Raw genomic sequence first — 22,444 nt, 5'->3', positions numbered from 1 at the left:
ATATCAAAGTTATTCCCTGCATCCAGTTCTTTTGTGACTGCATCATAGTATCCAATCAAGTTGGTCAGGCAAGACTTCCCCTTAACAAAACCATGCTGTGTCTGAGCTATAACTGAAGTCTTGTCTAAATGATCCTGCAGTGCTTCTTTAACCCGTGCCTCCATTAATTTTCCTGGAACAGAAGTTAAGCTCACAGGTCTATAATTACTTGTGTCAGCCTTTGATCCTCCTTTGTGAATTGGGGTCACATTTGCACATTTCCAGTCTATGGGTACCTCCCCTGAGTCCAAGGAAGCTCTAATAATTATGGCTAAGGGTTTGCTTACTTCCTTTGCTGCCTCCTTTAATATAACTGGATAGATCCCATCCACCCCGGGTGCCTTTCTTGTGTTTATCTTCAACAGTTTCTCCTCCACTTTACTCCCAGTTATTTCAAGATTCTGTAGCTTACTGCTAGAGTTGAATACACCTCTGGCATTCCCCTCGCTGAATAACTCCTCATGTGTGAATGTCGATGCAAAATATTCATTTAGTTTGTTGGCTACCTGAGCAGGATCATCAACACTTGACCCATCAATATCAAGTGGACCAATCTGATTCATCCCCTTCCTTCTAGAGTTTACATAAGTAAAGAACTCTTTGCTGTTTTTCTTTGCATCCCTTGCCAAGGATTTCTCGTAATCTGCCTTCGCCTGCCTAACCTCCTTTGTAACTTGGTTACATATCAACTTGTATCTATCATAGGCTTCTGTGTCATGTGTTAATTTGTATGTATCCCATGCATTTTTCTTCTCTGCCATATGCCTCATTAGTTCATCTGACATCCATTTTGGCCTAAACCTTGAACAATATTTCTTAGTTGGTATGTAAAGCCTAGTAGCTTCCAAGATAAGTTCTTTGAATGCTTCCCATTTTGAATTTGCTGTTGGTAACATCATCAGTTGGTCCCACTGTATAGAATTTAAATACTGTCTCAGTCCATCGTAGTTGCCTTTACGGAAGCAATAACCCTTCCCTTTACCCCTAATGGTAGTTACCTGTTTGAGTAAATCCCACTTCAGCACACTGTGATCACTGCCACCTAGTGGTTCATTTATCTGCAGATTCTTAATGCATGAAGAATCACTGCTGATAATGAAATCAAGAGTATTACTCCCTCTAGTTGCCTCCCGAACATGCTGATGTAGAAAACAATCATCCAATAAATCCACAAAAGCCCTGCTAGTGTGTGAGTAACCAGCCCCCAAATTCCAGTCAATATCTGGGAAATTAAAATCTCCCATTATAAGACACTCTGATTTACTGGCCCACTCTATTTCCCTGTACAGTTCCTTTTTATACTCATCAGAGTCATTAGGCCTATAGCACACTCCTACTCTCAATTTTGATCTCCCAATGTTTATGTCACACCAAACTGACTCCACACTGCACTGTCCAGCGATGTCGACTGCCTTCACCTCCTTGGTTTTTATGTGTTTCTTAACTAATAGCATAACCCCTCCCCCCTTCCTATCCTGTCTATCCTTTCTGTAGACGTTGTACTCCCCAAGTTGCAGTTCTGCATCCCTTATATCTGTGTGACACCACGTCTCTGATATCCCAACAATATCTGCCTTCGATGTTTTGAGCAATACCTCAAATTCATCAAATTTATTTACTAAACTCCTAGCATTGGTGTACACGCAAGTATACCTGCACCTGTTTCTATTCTTAGCTACCCTAACACAACCCATTTGTTTACTTGTACCGCAATGGCTCCCAGCAGTCTCTGAAATACCATGCATCTTGTTTTCCAGGCTTCTGCTCATTTTAATAGAAGCAGTGCAAGAATCTCTTTCACCTCTGCCAGTGGCTACTGTCAATCTATTGGTCTTTGTCTCCCCCCAAGCTAGCAGTTTTCCGACCCACCTAACACTGCCTCGATAGCATCAGCAAATATTCTTGCACCCTTTCTATTTAAGTGTATCCCATCCCTGTAGAAGCAATCTTTCCTGTTAACAAGTACAGTCCAGGCTGAAAAAAATTCTACCCCTTGAGCCTTGCACAATCTTTCCAGGGCCGAATTGATCTACAAGGCTCTCATCATATACTCCCTTGTATCGTGTCTGGGCAGAATTGCGGACACTTTCAAATTCAACCCTAATTCTCGGCTTTTGTTCAACAGTGACCTGTACTTGTTAAGTAATTCTGCCGGTCTCCTACTCTTAATATTATTTGTGCCAACGTGTACAACTATATCACCTTTTGTGCCCTTAAAAGATGATATTCGCTCTACAACGTCATCAACCTTTTCCCCTGGCAGACATACCCTGGTCCTGTTCTACCCCTTGAGCCTAGCACAATCCCTCCAGGGCCGAATTGATCGACAAGGCTCTCATCATATACTCCTTCCTATCGTGTCTGGGCAGAATTGCAGACACTTTCAAATTCAACCCTAATTCACGGCTTTTTTTCAACAGTGACCTGTACTTGCTAAGTAATTCCGCCGGTCTCCTACTCTTAATATCATTAGTGCCAACGTGTACAACTATATCACCTTTTGTGCCCTTAAAAGATGATATCCGCTCTACAACGTCATCAACCTTTGCCCCTGGCAGACATACCCTGGTCCTATTCCACCTATCCTTTTTACAAAGCATGTTCCCCGTTTCCCTGACAATAGAGTCACCAACAACTACTAGTTCCTGTGGGACCAGCGCATTCTGCCTAGGGGGCTGCCTCTGTGTTGCCTGATGACCAAGTGCAAGCTCTGGCGTTGATGTGGGCAGCTGAGAGCTTGATGGGCCCTCAGTTTATTTCCTTCGAGGGCATCCACCCTGTCCTTCAAGCTCTCATAAAGGCCCATAACAATGCTGAGTTGTCACCTGATTTCCTTGCACTCCTTACATCGTGCACACACAAAGACATCCCCCTTGGCAGTATCATGTCCCGTACCCGACTGCTCCGCAAACATCAAGCAAACAGTGCATTTTAAAAGACTGTGATTCAGAGGGCAACTGTCCCCCTCAGTTCTCCCCGAACCACAGCACTCCCATTAGCTTGAGCCTTTTGCTTTGCTGCTCTGGTCAGTCATGATTCCGATTTAATTCAATAAAATTTCAAAACAAAAATTAAATCTTAAGTTATATCCCAAAACAGTTATGTTATATATTTTTTTTTTTGGTATCTAGTGTTTTCTACGAGTTCCCTTTATACAACTTCCATATCACGTGTACCACTACAGCAGGCCCCCGTTATAACGCGGTTCGCTTTACGCTGATTCGCTATAACGCTGTTCTTATATTATAACCCGTATCTGACTATAACGCTGTTATAGATCACTATAACGCTCTTTTACAGATTGCGTCACCACCAAATACGGAGGATGTGGAAAGGTCATTCGGGGAATGACCACCGCATATCCCGGAGCAATATGGCCTTAGTTGCTAATGCTCCTAAAAACCAAATAACAAATAACAAACAAATTTTACAGATTGCATTTTTGGCATATTTAACGAAATCGTTTCATTTGATGGAGTCGATAGCTTGAAAATGAATATAAAAATGCGGTTAAAACATTTCCCACGCCGACCTGAGAAATATTTCCACGCTCAGTGAAATTCTCTCTCGCGCTAATTTAATTGCAGTACAGTGACTTATGTAGTTCGGAGATCAACATTTTAATAAATGATCACGTATATTGCTTGTAATATTTGCGTTATATGCATTTATCCGAAGTCTAGTGATCACTCAGTACAACGGACAGTTTACTTGCACATTGTATCATAATTAATGCAACCAACGCAGTTACATTTTCGAAGAGTTAATAATGGCCGATAAGAATGAAAAAGCAACAACATCTGAGTGCAATACGAAGACTATAAATGTAAGGAAAAAGACTGAATTTGAAAATCAAATTAGACGTTTTGAAGCGGAATCGATCTGGTCAAAGACAAGCGCAATGTGTGCCAAAATTTAGGACTTGCAAGTTTAACTGTAAGAACAATTATTAAAAAAAAAATAATAAAGAATTAATTTTAGCAGCGGGAAAATTAGGATTGAAATGGAAAGACTAACTAATTTTATTGAAGATAATATTCAATGCAGAATTCAGTTAAGTTAAATATTATAAATAATGAGAGAGAGGAGAGAGAGAGAGAGAGAGATTAGCCTATATGATGATCTGAAGAAAACTCACCTAAAAAAAAAAATTTGGAACCATTTAAAACTAGTAAGGGCTGGTTGAATAGATTTAAAATCCAGGGAGAAGCCGCAAGTGCAGATCAAAGAGCCGAAACTTTCAAAAAAGAACTTGTTAAAATTATTGAAGAGGGGTATTGTGTGTTATACTTCTCAACAAGTTTTTAACATAGATGAAGCAGGACTTTTGTGGAAACGAATGCCTAAAAGAAGTTTCATATTGAAAGAAGAAAATCACATGCCAGGTTTCAAAGCGGCGAAGGATCGGTTGACTTTATTGTTGGGTGGTAATTAAACTGCGGGGGATTTAATATTAATACCCCTTTTAGTTTATTTGGAAGAGGGCCAAAGTTCAACCCAAAATCGACACCTTTTTCATAATTAAATTCATCAATTAAATTAAATCAATTTAGATCAATTCAATTCATGATTTTAATTGGAATTTTAAGTTTAATTTTGATACGTAAGTAGTTACCACATAATTATATACGTATGTAATGCGGAATATTTTATATGTACAAATATTTGAATATTAAATAATTTGACCGACATTTGTGCATCTTTTCACTACCGCTTATTATTGATTAGGAAATATCGTATGGCACCGACCGCAACTCACAAATACATATGTTACTTTATGGGAATGCGGAGCTCGCTTAGCGCGGTTTCACTTAGCGCTCTATTTTTCCGGAACGCATTATCAGCGTTAACCGGGGGTCACCTGTATAGTTATGTATTAATTATTTGTTATGATTAAGTCGTTATATATATATAGAGTTAAAAATACAATTTAATTGACAATAAAGTTTATCAAGATTAATAGATTTACTGATTAATTGACAATATTATATTATGCACTATACTACACTAAGCTTATGCTATCGTGTAAAAATGGCGGGAATTCACGAACGGTACTTCTACGGACTCATAAGTATTGATTAGCTTCCAAATCTCGCTATCTCAATTTAGAATAAACTAAGGATCCTGACTAGGTCTATAATCTACTTATAGAAGATAATTTGATATAACAATTGGTTAATAAATCGACTAAATTTGGTTAAAAAAAAAAGACCTCTCGTTCAATTTGTGACACGTGGATTTGATACCGTTACCGATACTAAGTAATACCTACAAAATCTCTGTCTAAGTTAAACTTTAAACTAAGTATCGTAACTAGGAATATAAAGCTACTCTAGAAAATAAGTTAATATGACAATTTAAACTAATAAATCAGAAAATAAATCAGGAAAAACTTCTCTGTTCGAAGAGCTTCAAGGAGCTACGACCGCACAGGCTAACCTCGCACCCAGACTTGTACGGACATCAAAAAAATTGAAAACTTGCAGCATCACTCCTGAAACAATTTAGGCAGTTGAGATGAGCAGTAGTTGAATCAACCGATAACTGAGATTCTGTCAGAAAAAGTACATGGGGTTTGGCAAACTGCAAGTGGAAATGGACATCGTTAAGATTAGAATTGAGACCACGTATATTTGTGAAATGAATTAAGAAGTGCCTGGGAGCTTTAGATCTTTCCACAGATAAGCTTGCTTTAGTTTGACAATCCATGGTGTATTCAATAGTAAGAAAAAGTGGGTGGGACATGCTGTATGAAGTAATGAAATTTTTTGATATGGTGTACACATGGTAAGAATATACCCAGATCCTTGACATGATGTGGCCTCGACAATGCTCTCCGCATACACACTACTCGGATTCCCTCCAGTCACTATCTGGCAGAGTAGAAGTAGCAAGATTATACACTAGCTGATCCGGAAGCCTCCTAGAGAGTTACCAATAGGTTAGGTCCGGTGTACTAACTAGCGGCCGGCCTGCAAACACTGTTTTAAAGCTGTGCCCTCGAAATGTAAGGAATATTGGATCTCACCACAATGTTCATCATAACTTCAAAAGTCATCAATCATACTGCATGATGGAAGAGATAGGGAAGGGTTGACCGGAACTTGGCTCTAGAGACTAAACATGGGTTCCACCACTTCAAGCCTCCAATAAGCAAAGTGGTGGTATTGCACCAGTTGATGAGAGTCATCTACTACCTAGTACTGCCTGGTAACATAGAGGGGCGCCATTCCTCCATGTGGTGTGGGTGCCACACCTCGACCCTTGCTTATGTTGGTTCACACCTGGGTGGTCACCCACCATGTACTTGGAGGTTATACCCAGCATTACTAACAGTCCCACCATCGTGAAGGTGCAAACTGAGGATTTGGCTGTCACAGACCGTCCGGACTTCAAAATTGGGTCCACTTGACTTGAGTGTCACCCGAATATCAGTTCCATCAGCGTTTTAGACTCCCAGGTAGCAAGTGCAGCATGTCTGGCATATCTGAGAGAATGTCTGTGACAACCTCAAGGATATGAGCAAAACTCTTTGCAGAAATTGAGCAAATCCTTTGTTCAAATGAATACTGTGTCTACAAAATAGATTACTTCTCCAACAAGTATGGGCCACACAAAAAAATCCCCCCCTCCCCCAAAGCCTCTGAGTCCCTCAAGTATTGATTTAATCTGCAAACTTTCAGCACAAAATCCCTCCTGTCATATCTGGGTAGAATTGCAGATACATACACATTATGACCTAACTTGCAGCATTTTTTTCAGTGTGGCTCTATATTTATACAAAAAATTGTCAGGTCCTGTCCATTTAATATCTCCCTGTAAAATCTGAAAATCTGTTGGTAACATCATTAATTGTTGCTCTCTAAAACATACCCTGTTTCTAGGGCAAGTACTCCTTTCTTCAGTGACTCAAATTCTTCTAGTAATGCACAAGTTTTAATTTGAGATCGGTACACTCCTTACGTCAGGTACAAAGAAAAGCATCATAAGTTGGATTTGATTTATCTACTAGATCAGCTTTAGAATACATGCTACAGACTATAAAAGTGACACTTGCACCGTAAATTCCCACAAGCAAGCCGTTTCCTCTGAGTAATGATGTTCTTGGACAATGTATTGAATGTGGACCTTGTAACAATCTTTATTTAGGTAACATTTGAACTTAAGAAATATTAGAAATTTAAATTTACACTACATTACAGGATTATAGAAATTAAACTTTTTCAACTAGTAAAATTAAGCTACTGAAGTTATGAAAGAATATAACTTAGCAAAAATACTTTAGAAAAGCTAGAAATTAACGGGGAGCTAAAGGATTTTGTAATAACTGAGAGAAAGTGGAGGAGAAATTGTTTAATTTAAGCATAAAAAAGACACCTGGTGTGAATCTGATCTATCCAGTTATATTAAGAGGCAGCAAAGGAAGTAAACAAACCCTTAGACATGATTATGAGAGCGTCCTTGGCTTGGGGGAGATCTGCACGCATTGGAGATGTGCAAATGCAAATCTAGACAAGATTGCAATTATAGTTCAGACATGGCATGGTTTTTTTAAGAGTAAGTCTTGTCTGACCAATTTGACTGGATACTATAATGTGGTTACAAAGGAACTGAATACAAAAAATAATTTTGATATCCTATACTTGGACTTGGATGGCCTCCGTAGCCGAGTGGTCAGGAGCAGGAGTGCAGTAGCACACGCTCTTTGAGTAGACCGGGGTTCAAGCCCCTGACTGCTGAATACGGTCGATCTGCCAACCCGCACTGGACCAGTATGGCAGATTATGTCCATTTCCCTCAGCATGAATTGTTGAGGAGGCTTCCAACCTGCAGTGGGTTGATAATGGCTGCACTTTACCTTTTTACCTTTTTTTACTTGGATTTCAGAAAATCTTTTGATACTGTTCCACATGAAAGACTACTACTGTCTTCCATGTGCAGTAGTATCAAAATTATGGCATTATGGGCAAGTTGGTGTGCTGTGAATAAAGGGATGGTTGAGTGGGAGAAGACAGAGAATAGTAATCAATGGACACTGCTCTTCATGGACTCATGTTATTAGTAGAGTCCCCAGGGCTCAGCGTTGGACCTATTGTTTTCTGTATTTATCAGTGGTATTGATGAAGATATATTAGGCTTAATGTCCATGTTTGCAGACAATATGAAGGTTGGCAGGGCTGCTAATGACAGTAATGAGAGTACGTTACTACAACAATATCTAAAAAAGTTTTGCAGATGGGCTGAGAGGTGGCAACTGAAGTTTAACATTGACAAATGCAAAATAGTGCTTATGGGTTGCACTAACTGCAGAATAACATACCAACTTTGTAGTACTACACTCGTGGTAGTGGAGAATGAAAAAGACCTGGGAGTAATTCTTCAATTGGATATGAAGTTTTCTGAGCAGTGCAGGCAGGAGGCTTCAAGAGTAGCTCATGGGGCCTTGTCTGTGATATACAGGAATTTTGTTTCCAGGGATAAGGAGGTGATTTTCCCTTGTATAAGGCAATGGTCAGGCCACACCTTGTACTGCATACAAGTCTGGAGGCCTCATTTTAGTAAGGATGTAGAGCTGCTGGAATGAGTACAGAGAAGGGCAACGAGATTGGTGATTGAAACAAAGGGTTGCTCTTACCAAGAAAGGCTTTAGTTCTGCAAATTGCAGCATTTGGAAACTAGACACTTGCGAGGTGATCTGATTGAGGTGTATAAGGCCTTGAATGGTTTGAGCAAGCTCAATGTTGACTCTTGCCCAGATTATGCACCTGGGGGGGCATAAATTCAAATTGAGAAAAGGCAGTTGTAGAATAGATATGCAGAAATTTGCCTTTAGCAGGTGAGTGGTCGATTGCTGGAACACGCTTCCATCTGTTGTGGAAGTTGACAGCTTAAATAAAATCAAGGCAGAACTAGACAAACTTTTGGAGTGAATGGATTGGTGAAATGGGAAGGGATTTTTTTTTTTTGGCTGATGCTGTATAAGCTGTCTTTCTTGCATCATATACCTCTGCCAGTGCTAATGAAATTTACAGAATATTGTAGAAAGCAATTTCACAGAATTACTGAAATAAGATTTAAAAATCACAGAAATTAAATCTAGACAATTTTACATAAAAATTATATTTACCAGGCCACCTGCTGTAATCCCCTTCAGTTAAACTGCCAGAGCCAACTTAAAACACACCTGTTCTCTTTGACTGCCGATAATAGAATGTAATATAATATTATATTATTATTTTATAATAATAAATTTATAATTATTATAAATCATTAGATGTTGCTACCAATTTTTAAAATTAATATGTATATATTTTTTATTTTATTTATTTATTTTTATATCACTTGTTACTTTTGTATCATTTGCTTGCTGTCTTATCCACTCATTTTGGCATTATCACATCATATCCACTCATTTTGGCATTATCACCACTGTTATTATGCATAGTTCTCATAATGTTTGATTGAATATAATGGTTTTAGAGAAACTTTCAGTTTTAATGGTTTTAGAGGTACTTTAAAATTTAACTAGATTTTTGTTTTAACTAGCAGATTTACATAATAAATGTGCTTTTTTTTTTTTTTTTACATTTAGGTAGGTACAGCTGGTCGAAAAAGCCGCTTACTTTTAGCCATGTCTACAGCAGCCGAATTCCGAGACCACCTTACTGCATTTATTGAAATTTATGCTTCACTTGGTATGCTTCTTCTGGTGCATTAATTGTTTCTTCTTTCATGTACAAGTTAATTTGGACCTTTTGAGTGGTGGGGGGACATTTCAAGAACAGTTCATATTTGGAGTATATTTTTTATTATAAAAATTGCACTTTTAAAGCTAGGTTCAATAGACACCTGTTTGAGGACATTTCCATGTGAATAGTTTGAATAATTAAATACAGTCAGTCCCCGTATAACACGTATTTATACTACACGGATTTGATCATACGTGATTTATAAATAGGAGAACGATATCGTATATAACACGAACCGAATTCGCTTTTGCACGATTCGCCTTTGTGTTTACAAGAAATGGCAGTCGGATGCGGAATCACCCCAACTGAATGCAACACAATAGGAATGAAGAGAAGATTCTGAAATTGTATTTGTTTTTTATATCAGTGAAGGGGAAACACATTTCACCACAATAACTTAAAAACCCACGCAATTCCAGCTATTGCTATTATTGCAAATGCAATTAGATCGAATTTACTACCCATTTATAACAGATTCCATTAGCAGGAATGCAACTGGAAATTGTTTTATGGTAGTAACCCCCAGAAATGAGCTTTAATAAAATGTGAGCCAGTGAGGTGTTAATAGTGTGTCTCTGCCTTTATGGTATTGTTTATTCAGTTGCTACACGTGCGCCGCTTTGTTTATGTGTATCAAGTATCCCTCCTCATTTTGTAATTGGGCTTTATTCCCCAAAAATGAGTAAAATACTTAAACGGTGTGAAAAGGAAGCATCCTGGTGAAGACACTACAGATTCAGAGAGGAAAAAGAAAAGCAATATAGATAAACAGAGGCGGACTGATCAAAAATTCTTACCTGGGAAAATTTGTAGTGGCTTCATACTAGCGTTTATGGCCAAAATCATACTGGCCTCTGGCCGACTGGGGTTTCCCCGGTAAGGCTTATGGCCAGTCCGCCTCTGTCAATAGAGAAAAAATATGAAATTGTGAAACGCTTTGAGCGAAATGAAAGACCATGTGATGTTGCACGTGCTACAGGCCTAAATGAGGCAACACCGAGAATTACAAAGAATACAGAGAAAATAAAAATAACTTTCATAGCAGGAACAACTCAAAGTGTAATTAAAATCCATTAGATTAAGACACAAAGAATTAGAAGAGATGGAAAGGCTGTCATCTGTTTGGATAGAAAATCAAACAAAAATCAAATTGTTCTTACGATAGAAGCAAAAGCATTAGCAATATTTTATTACAATAATTTATTGTTTTTGGTAATGTTTTGGTTACAAATGTGTGTTCAATCTTGGGTGGTTAGCACATAACCCTGTTTTTTCCATAGGGCCTGTTGTTTATTGCATGATTTTGCATTGCATGAAGGTTTCTAGGAACACAACTGTCGTGCTATACGAGGACTGACTGTATATAAAGGGCCAATGTCCTTAGTCACTTAGCCATTGTTTCACCAAGCTTTGTATACATTCTTTCTAGAATTTCTTTGGATGCCGTTGAAACCAGTTGCCGAACCTTGTTGATCTGACTGGATTCAACAACTCTCATTCTTTTTTTTTTTAAGCTGCTAGGAGATTAGCATTGGTGGAGACATATGATGCAAAAAAGCAAGCTTATACAGCATCAGCCAAAAAAAAAAAAACATTCCCATTTCATGTATCCAGTCACTTCAAATGTTTGTCTAGTTCAGCCTTAAATTTATATAAGATATCAACTTCCACAACAACAGATGGAAGTCTGTTCTGGCAATCAAGTAACCACTGGCTAAAGGCAAACTTCCACACATCTATTCTACAACTGTCTTTGCTCAATTTGAATCTATGCCCCCTCAGGTTCATAATCTGAAAAAGCAGAAGAATCCCATCAGCATTGATCCTGCTCAAACCATTCAATGCCTTATACACCTCGATCAGATCACCTCTGAGGTGCCTAGCCTGCAGGCACTGCAATTTGCAGAACTTAAGCCTTTCTTGGTAAGAGCACCCCTTTGTTCCCCTCACCAATCTTGTTGCCCTTCTCTGTACTTCTTCTAGCAACTCTACATCCTTCCTAAAATAAGGTCTCCAGACCTGTACACAGAACTCATGGTGTGGCCTGACCATTACCTTGTGCAATGGGATAATCACCCCCTTTGTCCCTGCTAGCAAAATTCCTATATATCATTAACAAGATTCCATGATCTGGTCTGGCAGCTCATCTACACTGCTCAGCAAACTTCATATTCAAACTGCACAATTACCCCAGGTCTTTTTCATTCTCCACTTCCCTCAGTGTAGTACCACACAGCTGGTATGTTTCTCTTGGGTTACATCTACCCATATGCAGTACTTTGCATTTGTCAATGTTAAACTTCAGTTGCCACTTCTCAGTCCCTCTGCTTAACTTTTCTAGATCCTGTTGCAGTAGCATACTGTCCTTACTGTCATTAACAAATCTGCCAACCTTGTATCATCTGCAAACTTGGACTTTAAGCCTGATATACCTTCATGAATATCATCAATAAATACACAAAACAACAATGTGCCCAGCTCTGAACCTTGGGGACTCCACTAATAACATTAGTCCACAAAAAGCAGCGTTCAATTATTACCACTTTCTGTTGTCTCCCACTCAACCATCCCTTTATCCGTTGTAGCAACTTGCCCTTAATTCCACACCGCTCCAATTTGTACAGCAATTTTCCATGTGCATTCTGATATACTGGTCCACTCTATTTCTCTGTACAGTTGTTCATTGTACTCATCAGAGTCCTTAGGCCTATATGTTTTTTGTATTTATCAGTGATATTGATGAAGGTTATATGTCCAAAGCTTAATGTCCAAGTTTGCAGATGATACAAAGGTTGGCAGGGATTTTAATGACAGAAAAGACAGTATGCTACTGCAACAGGATCTGGAAAAGTTAGGTAGTGGGCTGAGTTAGGAAAAGTTAGGAAGTGGCAACTGAAGTTTAACATTGACAAATGCAAAGTACTGCATATGGGTAACACTTGCCACTAAGAGAAAACCAAGAGAAATGTGCCAACTGACTTTGCAAATGTAAATTTTGTAACTCATTTTGTAATAACTGAGAGCTGTTGTTGTTATTTGGTTTTAGGAGGTTTAGCAACTAAGGCCATGTTGCTCTGGGGATATGCGGTGGTCATTCCCTGACCTTTCCGCATCCTCCATATTTGGTGGTCAGGGCTCGAACCCCTGTCTAATCAAGAAGCATGTGCTATGCACTGCTGCTCCTGCCCACCTGGCAATGGAGGCACCTAAATGAGAGCAAAGTGGAGGAGAAATTGTTTAAATTAAACATAAGAAAGGTACCTGAGGTAGCTGGAATCTATCCAGTTATATTAAAGGAGTGGCAAAGGAAGTAAGCAAACCCTTAGCCATAATTATGAGAGCATCCTTGGACTCGGGGGTAGATCCCACAGACTGGAGATGTGAAAATATATCTCCAGTTCACAAAGGGGATCAAAAGGTGACACGAGTAATTACAGACCTGTTAGTGTGACTTCTGTTCAAGGGAACATAATGGAGTCATTGGTTAAAGAAGCATTGCAGGATCAGCTAGACATGTGTGAACATGTATTTTTGTAAGGTGGCTCCTAGAACATTAGTTCAACTCCGTCTTGTATCTTTGTGAAGAACAGTATCACTACAAATGGGCCAGATATGTGTGTGATGTAGGTTTGTTTGTATTGTGTATGTTCTGTTGTTGTGTCTGGCCGCTTGGCTACCTAGAAGCATCAGTCACCTGGACAGATGATTCTGGGTACTCGTCCACACCATGGGAAAGTGGGCCAGTCACAACGGAACACATACTGTCTCAATACGTGACTCTGACCCACCTGATGTTGCCAAAAGGTGGGCCAGATTCCTCTAGGGGCCCACTTCAAAGGGGAGGGAAAAAAAGAAAAAAAAAAGTGATATCACTGTAGAATGCAAAACAACAACAAAAAAAAATAATAAATAAAAAAATAATAATAAAATAAAATACATAAATAAAAAAAATCAAAAATAAATAAATAAAATTTAAAAGTTTATTTTATATTTTTTTTTCTTTTATTTTTCCATTTTTTTTTCACTCTCTCTAGTGTACCTATGACAATATTCTCTCTCCTGTACTTGTTAAGTAATTCTGCTTGTCTCCTACTCTTAATATCAGTGCCAATGTGTACAACAGTATCACCTTTCGTGCCCTTAAAAAGATAACTTGAGAATGCCCATGAGAAGGGACTCCATTTGAGAAGAGACCATCACCAAGTTGTGGTCTTACGTGCCTAGAGGACCAGTCACCTCAACCATGTAGTTAGAAGGGTTGTTTGTGAGAAAAAGATTAAGCGAATTGTCTGTGTTGTTATAATTGTCTGTTATTCTGGTAGGTATTGTGTGAGGTTACTAATAACTTCACACAATCTGTGTGAGGTCATTAGTAATTACAAAAGCCTCAGTATCTCGACCAGCTGGATCCGTGTGACTAGGAAACGGTGCCAGCTGGAGTTGTAAACATTAAAATCACCAACAAAAATTACCTCACTGTTAGGAAAGTGGCACTGGAGAAAGTTAAATTTCAATGAGAGGAAGTCAGAGAGTTCCAAGCGATTAGTGGAGTTGGGAGAACAATAGAGGCAACAGATGAATTTGACAGAATGTGGTAGAGAGATTTTTAGCCAAATCTCAAAAAGATCAAAAAGAGGACATTCCAAAATTACTGTCTCTGACATATGCACACTTGTACCACCTTTGAAGCAAAAGGAATCATACAGAAAATAATTCGGACAACTGAGATGAGCAGTGGTTGAATGAATCAATAACGGAGAGTCTGTCAGAAAAAGTATGTGGGGTTTGGCAGACTATAAGAGGAAATGGACATTTAGACCAGACCAGATAGATTTGTGAAATAAACAAGGAAGTGTTTGGAATGGAAGGCTCAGATCTTTTCACAGATAAGTTTTCTCTATTAGTTTGACAATTCATGGTATATTCAGTAGTAAGAAAAGGTAAGGGGGTAGGCTGTATGAAGTAATGGAATTTTTGGATATGGCATACACATGGTAAGAATATACCCGGCCGCTTGACATAATGTGACCTCGACAACCCCCCCCACATACAAACAAACTGGAGGGAGTTTGAGACTCCCTCCAGTTGCTATCTGGCAGAGTAGAGGCAGTGAAATTATACACTAGCTGAACAGGAAGCCTCCTAGAGAGTTACCAATAGGTTCGGTCCAGTGTACTCACTAGGCTGGCCTGCAAACACCGTTTTAGAGCTGTAACCTCGAAATGTAAGGAAGATTGGATCTTGCCACGATGTCCATCATAACTGGAAAAAACATCAATCATACTGCATGATGTAAGAGATGAGGGAGGGTTTACTGCAACTTTGCTCTGGTGATTAAATATGGTTTCCACCACTTCAAGCCTCCAATAAGCAAAATGGTGGTATTGCACCCGTTAATGAGAGTCATCTACCAGCTAATATTGCCCAGTAACACAAGCGATGGCATTCTACAGTGTGGTGTGGGCACCACACCTCAACCCCTGCTTACGTTGGTTCGCACATGGGTGGTCACCCACAGTGTGCTAGGTGCCGTATTTCAGGAATTGCACATGAGGGTTATATCCAGGGTTACTAACAGTCCCACCATCATGAAAAAAGCATGTCACCTCAGATAAAAATATAATAATAAAACATGTTACATAAGATGTGAATTACTGCTTATTAAACTAATCACTAAACATTAAATTGGATCTTTATTTTTGACCTTTATATTACTTGTATCTTTAATTTCTTAATAGAATATTCTTTATATTTGGCATTATTGAAAGATATATAAGTATTTCCATAATCAGTTATATGAAAATTAGTCTATTATGAAATCATTTCAGATGAATCTGAAATGATTCATCTGAATATGAAGCCTGGCTCCTTAAAACAGGATATGCCTTAAATCAAGAGATTTAGTAATGAAATGAAAATTTAGTAGAAATGAAAAATCAAAGGTAAATAAAGCAAAAAATTTCAGAGATCCAGTAATAACTATCCTCATTGCAGTCTAAACATCTCAAAAAGCATAATCACAGAATGCGATCTTCTCAGTGTATAGGAGAAGCCAAAAGATTAACAGTAAGCAAGAAAGGAAATTATCCCAACAAGGAATGTAATCTTAACTAAAACTTTGAATAACTAAAAGCTGGAACTTGAATTGTCCCCTAAGACAACATATAGTAATATCTCATCATAGCATTCCCACTTATCATGATCTTTTCTTCTGGCCCCAAGATCAGTTCTATAAAATTATGTGCATTTTTTATGGCTATAGTACTCCCATTTAAAATGCTTTTCCACTTATATCACATATTTTTAAGGTTCCAAGAAAGAATAAATCTTGATATAACCCCCTTGAGTTTTGGTTTTGGAAAAGGAATGATAAGACACCGAAGTGTAGTAATCATTATTAGTCTTTTATTTGATTAGAGGCCTGTGCGCTCTGGATTCATTATGGAACTAAAATTACTGTAACACAGAGTGAAAAATGATACAAAAATAGATTTTGACAAGTTTAATAATGGGAAATATACATATATTAGATTAGATATATACAAACAAAAATCTTTCGTTTGTTTTGTCAACCTTCCTCAGTTAAGCTGACAGTTAAGAATGGAGCATGAGGGCGTGTACTGCCAATCTTGTAAGTAAAGTGCGTGATTAACTGTTGGATGTTGAAGCCTGTGGCTGGAATGGGTGCGGACGTTGCCAGCATTTGTCAATAGTCAGGATTGCTGTTTCGATGATAGGGTGGACTTGACATCCACTGTTCCTGTTGACTGAGCATTTGATGTTCAACGATTCCAACTAGGCGCGTCGGCGATAGTGGCTGGACTTATCCACAATCATGACATCGCAATGTGAGTCAATATTGTGGTGGGTTGCCCAAACGTGTTCGGCAATAGCTGAGTGCTCCACATCCGCTAAGCGGATTGCTCTTTTGTGTTTGGAAAGGCATCTCCCAGTTTCCCCGATGTAGCAGCTAGTGCAGTCACGGCAAGAGATGTGGCAGACAATCCGCGTTGTAGTAAGGTGGGGATAGGTGTTTTTACCTTAGAGATGAGGAATCATAATTGTCTGCCTGGGAGTTGTATGCATTTTATCCCATGTGATTTTAAGACTCCAGAAACCTGTTGTGATAGGTTTGGGTAGTATGGGATAAAGGCGCTCGCGACTGAGTCATTACCTTGGATGTTTCTGTTGGTCGTTACATGGCCATGTGTCTGTAGGTCACACCTGTCAAAGGTATTGATGGGATAGCCACACCTCGTAAGATCCGCCTTGACTTTAACAATTTCGGTGTGCCTCTCTCATTTACAGAGCTAGAGTGTGTCCAGGCACTAGTTAGCAAGGTTCGTGCAGTGGCAAGAAGATGGCTATACGTGCGTGTGCTGACCGGAAGTTGGTAAATTGGCAAGCACACATTGGTTTACAAGCCGACCGGGCTAGCCGAGTGGGTAAAGTACCTGCCCGGCAACCCAAAGGTCGTGGGTTCGATTCCCGCCTCGGGCTTGGATCAAAAGTACTGCCAAAACCTTGGGAGGTGCAATATGGCCACAGAAGCCGATGCGCCAACAACTACCAAATCAAAAAAAAAAAAAAAAAAAAATTGGTTTACAATGGACAGTTGTCTTCAAGCGCATGCCCTCGTGCTGGACAAGGGTGCCTAAGTATGGTATGGTGTTGTCCGACTCTAGCTTGATGGTGAATTTTATGAAAGGTGACAGAGAATTGAGGTGGTCTAAGATTCAGTCACCTGAATTTCTGGGGATAACCACGAACACATCGTCCACGTAGCGACACCAAAAGGTAATGGGATCTGGTACATTTGTAAATGCACGACTCTAATTCCTCCATCACGATGTTTGCCGTGACTGAACTAACTGGGGAACCCATGGCTGTGCCGTGTACGTGTTGGTAAATGGAGTCGTTGAACATGATTGCACTGCCTGTTAAGTACAGTCTGAGGGCGGTGGAGATATCATCTGGTGTTAGTTTGGTTCTGCTGCCAAGGATTTGATCTTTATCTAAGAGATGCTTTGCAGATGTGATGGCAAGTTCTACTGGGATGGAGGTGAAAAGTGAAACAACATCAAATGATGCCACGATTTCATCTTTTGAGATGGATATGGTTCTGATCCGTTCTATGAATTCACTACTGTTAGAGATGGTGTTGGTGATCTTGCCTACTAGGAGAGAAAGGAGCCCCGAGACAAACTTAGCTAATTCATAGCTCGGTGAGCCACAACAGGAGACAATGGGTCTTAACGGTGTACTTTCTTTGTGAACTTTTGGTAGTCCGTAGAACTGTGGAACCTGGCAGTTGGAGGCACGTAGGTGATTGCGTGCCGATTCTGTTATTTTCTTCTGTTTAAGCCAACTGTTGACGAGGATGTTCACTTTCGACTCCCATCGTTCCAAAGCTTTGATGGGAGGAACGGGTTAAGGGTTGGTAAACAGAAGTGTCTTGCAAAAGCAGAAAGGCTTTTGTCTCGTAATCTGTTTGATTTGCTATGACTGTTCAACGTCCTTTATCTGCCGGTAGGATGACGATGGATGAGTCTTGTTTCAGTGTCTTAAGGGCAGAAATTTGTTTGTAGATGAGATTGGAAGAAGCAGGGCGAGCATGGTGCAAGTTGCTGCAGTTTGTATGTATCTAATCTAATATATGTATATTTCCCATTATTAAACTTGTCAAAATCTATTTCTGTATCCGTTTTCGCTTTGTGTTACAGTAATTTTAGTTTCATTGTCTTTTATTTGTGTGTCTGTATGTTCAACATAGCATCAATAAATTTCAAGAATGGCAATGTTATTATATTAATAATGTGTTTATTACATTTATACATAATACTCAAGATATATTTAGTTCAATTTAATAAAATCTTTTTAAAAATTCTTTTTATCAGCGTGTAAAGAATTATTGAAGGTGGCAAAAAAAAAACAGCAAGTGTCATATATTATGTACAGTTTTTCAACTTACATATAAACTGTTGCTTCATGGGCACTGCAAAAAAAAAAGCTAAACAATCAATGTTATCTACCAAAATGATGAAAAATGAAAAGCTACAGTTCCAAAAAGGGGAGGGAAGTAATATTTATAATGCTTTCCTCCTGCTTATATTGCTGTTTGGAGATAGTCTCTTTACAAGTACAATAAAAGGAGTTAATTGTATTCCAAATTCTGTTATTTCAAGTGACACAAGTATGGAATACTTGAACAATACAACCAAAGTAGACTATCAGATATCCACAAAAAGCAGAGAACAATATAAACACAAACATATGTAAAGGAGTGCCTGTGTGGCCTATTACGCATGCTCACTGACACGAAACAAAAACTGCCATTAAACACACTGTTCCCAATACCACCAAATACTGAATCCATGAAGCAAAATACGCTAAAGAGTAGTAGTAGCAGTGGCATGTGATGCAAGAAAGCAAGTGTATGAGCTTATGCAGCATCAGTCAAAAAAAAAAAAAAAAATCACACCATTCCCTCCAAATGCCTGTCCAGTTCCTCCTTAAATTTATTCAACTTATCAACTTTCACAATGACAGATGGAAGTTTGTTCCAGCAATTAATCACCTGCTGGCTAAAGGCAAATTTCCGCACATCTATTCTACATCTGTATTTTCTTAATTTGAATTTATGCCCCCTTAGGTTCGTAATCTGAACAAGTGGAAGGATCCCATCAGAATTCAGCGTGCTCAACCCATTCAAGGCCTTATATACCTCAATCAGATCACCGTACAGGTGCCTAGTCTCCAGCCACTGCAGTTTGCAGAACTTAAGCCTCTCTTGGTAAGAGGATCCCTTCATTCCCCTCACCAATCTTGTTGCCCTTCTCTGTACACGCTCAAGCAAATCTACATCCTTCCTAAAATGAGGCCTCCAGACCTGTACACAGTACTCAAGGCCTGGCCATTGCCTTATACAGAGGGATAATCACCTCCTTTTCCTTGCTGGCAAAATTCCTATATATCATTGACAAAACCCCATGACCTGCCCTGGAAGCCTGTCTGCATTGCTCAGAAAACTTCATATCTGACTGCACAATTACTCCCCCAGGTCTTTTTCATTTTCTACCACCTTAAGTGTAGTACCACACAGTTGGTACGTTTCTCTAGGATTACTTCTACCCATATGCAGTACTTTGCATTTGTCAAGGTTAAACTTCAGTTGTCACTTCTTAGCCCATCTGCCCAAATTATCTAGATCCTGTTGCAGTAGCACACTGCCATTACTGTCATTAACAACCCTGCCAACTTTGTATCATCTGCAAACTTCGACATTAAGCCTGATATACCTTCATCAATATCATTGATAAATATACAAAACAACAGTGGACCTAACACCGAACCCTGTGGGACTTCACTAATAACATTAGTCCAAGAAAAGCAGCACCCATTGATTACCACCCTCTGTCTTCTCCCACTTAACCATCCTTTTATCCATTGTAGCAACTTACCATTAATACCATTCTGCTCCAATCTGAACAATAGTCTTCCATGCACAACAGTGTCAAAAGCTTGTGGTCAAAAGTACCACAAGCATAGATCAGTGCAAGCTAAAGGTACTTCAAAACCTATTTAATGAATACTTTATGGGAACTATAGAAATTTCCACAACAATTTGAAAGATATCCATGGCTTCTTAACATAGTACAATCCAGTATGCTTCTGTTTGCAAGAAACAAGTCCCAGAAAAATGCATCACTAAAGTACTAAAAATATGTATACAGGAACAAATAGTACAGTACAGCTTAGTGAGCAGTTCTAGTAAACTCCAGTATACAGGCAGTCCTCGTATAGCATGATAGTTGTGTTCCTAGAAACCCTCGTGCAATGCAAAATCGTGCAATATAAACAACAGGCCCTATGGGAAAAATAGGGTTGGTGCCGACCACCCAAGATTGAACGCACATTTGTAACCAAAAAATTACCAAACACAATAAATACTTGTAATAAAATACTTACGTATTTTATTACTACTATTACTTAATAAAATATTGCTACTGATTTTGCTTCTATCGTAAGGAAACTTGTTTTTTGTTTGATTTTCTATCCAAACAGATGACAACCATTCCATCTCTTCCAATTCTTTGTCTTAATCTAATGGATTTTAATTACACTTTGAGTTGTTCCCTCTATGAAAGTTGTTTTTATTTTCTCTGCATTCTTTGTAATTCTCGGTGTTGCCTCATTTAGGTCTGTAGCATGTGCAATATCACATGGTCTTTCATTTCGCTCAAAGCGTTTCACAGTTTCATATTTTTTCGCTATCAACAGTGGCGGACTGGCCATAAGCCTTACCAGGGAAACCCCGGTGGGCCGGAGGCCGGTGTGATTTTGGCCATAAACCATAGTATGAGGCCACTATAAATTTTCCTGGGTAAGAATTTTTGATCCAGTCCGCCTCTGTTTATCGATATTGCTTTTTTTTTTTTTTTCTCTCTGAATCTGCAGTGTCTTCACCAGGATGCTCTCTTTTCACACCTTTTTAAGTATTTCACTCATTTTTAGGGAATAAAGCACAATTACAAAACGAGGAGGCGCGCTTGATACACATAAACAAAGCTGTGCGCGTGTAGCAACTGAATAAACAACACCGTAAAGGCAGAGATACACTATTAAACACCTCACATTTTACTAAAGCACATTTCTAGGGGTTACTACCATAAAACAATAAAAACAATTTCCAGTTGCATTTCTGTTAGTGGAATCTGTTATAAACTGGTAGTAAACTCGATCTAATTGCATTTGCGATTATATCGATAGCTGGAATTGTGTTGCTTTTTACGTTATTATGGTGAAATATGTTTCCCCTTCACTGATATAAAACACATAAACACATTTTCAGAATCTTCTCATCATTCCTATCGTGTTGCGTTCAGTTGAGGTTATTCCGCGTTCGACTGCCATTTCTTGTAAACACAAAGGCCTGAAAAACAAGATGCATGGTATTTCAGAGACTGCTGGGAGCGATTGCGGTACAAGTAAACACATGGGTTGTGTTAGGGTAGCTAAGAATAGAAACAGGTGCAGGTATACTTGCGTGTACACCAATGCTAGGAGTTTAGTAAATAAATTTGAGGTATTGCTCAAAACATCAAAGGCAGATATTGTTGGGATATCAGAGATGTGGTGTCACACAGATATAAGGGATGCAGAACTGCAATTTGGGGAGTACAATGTCTACAGAAAGGATAGACAGGATAGGAAGGGGGGAGGGGTTATGCTATTAGTTAAGAAACACATAAAAACCAAGGAAGTGAAGCCAGTCGACATCGCCGGACAGTGCAGTGTTGAGTCAGTTTGGTGTGACATAAGCATTGGGAGATCAAAATTGAGAGGAGTGTGCTATAGGCCTAATGACTCTGATGAGTATAATAAGGAACTGTACAGGGAAATAGAGTGGGCCAGTAAATCAGAGAGTCTTATAATGGGAGATTTTAATTTCCCAGATATTGACTGGAATTTGGGGGCTTTTGTGGATTTATTGGATGATTGTTTTCTACATCAGCATGTTCGGGAGGCAACTAGAGGGAGTAATACTCTTGATTTCATTATCAGCAGTGATTCTTCATGCATTAAGAATCTGCAGATAAATGAACCACTAGGTGGCAGTGATCACAGTGTGCTGAAGTGGGATTTACTCAAAGAGG

At 39.0% G+C, this 22,444-nt stretch overlaps 1 protein-coding gene across 1 annotated transcript in view; it reads left to right on the top strand.

The window, feature by feature from the left end:
- The window catches only part of LOC150078492 (transcriptional regulator protein Pur-beta-like), a 247,945-nt gene that overhangs the window by 109,559 nt on the left and 115,942 nt on the right, over nt 1-22,444 (top strand). Inside the window, exon 5 of the mRNA XM_090384653.1 lies at nt 9,632-9,734. Coding sequence (XP_090240779.1) covers nt 9,632-9,734 — 103 coding nt within the window. The remainder of the gene's footprint in view (nt 1-9,631; nt 9,735-22,444) is intronic.

The sequence above is a fragment of the Mastigoproctus giganteus genome, chromosome 11 (genome assembly GCF_048544385.1).
Source record: "Mastigoproctus giganteus isolate SK-2022 chromosome 11, ASM4854438v1, whole genome shotgun sequence".
Classification (NCBI taxonomy): Eukaryota; Metazoa; Arthropoda; class Arachnida; order Uropygi; family Thelyphonidae; genus Mastigoproctus; species Mastigoproctus giganteus.
Note: the sequence above shows the minus strand (reverse complement) of the source record. Positions and strands in the feature narration are given on the sequence as shown.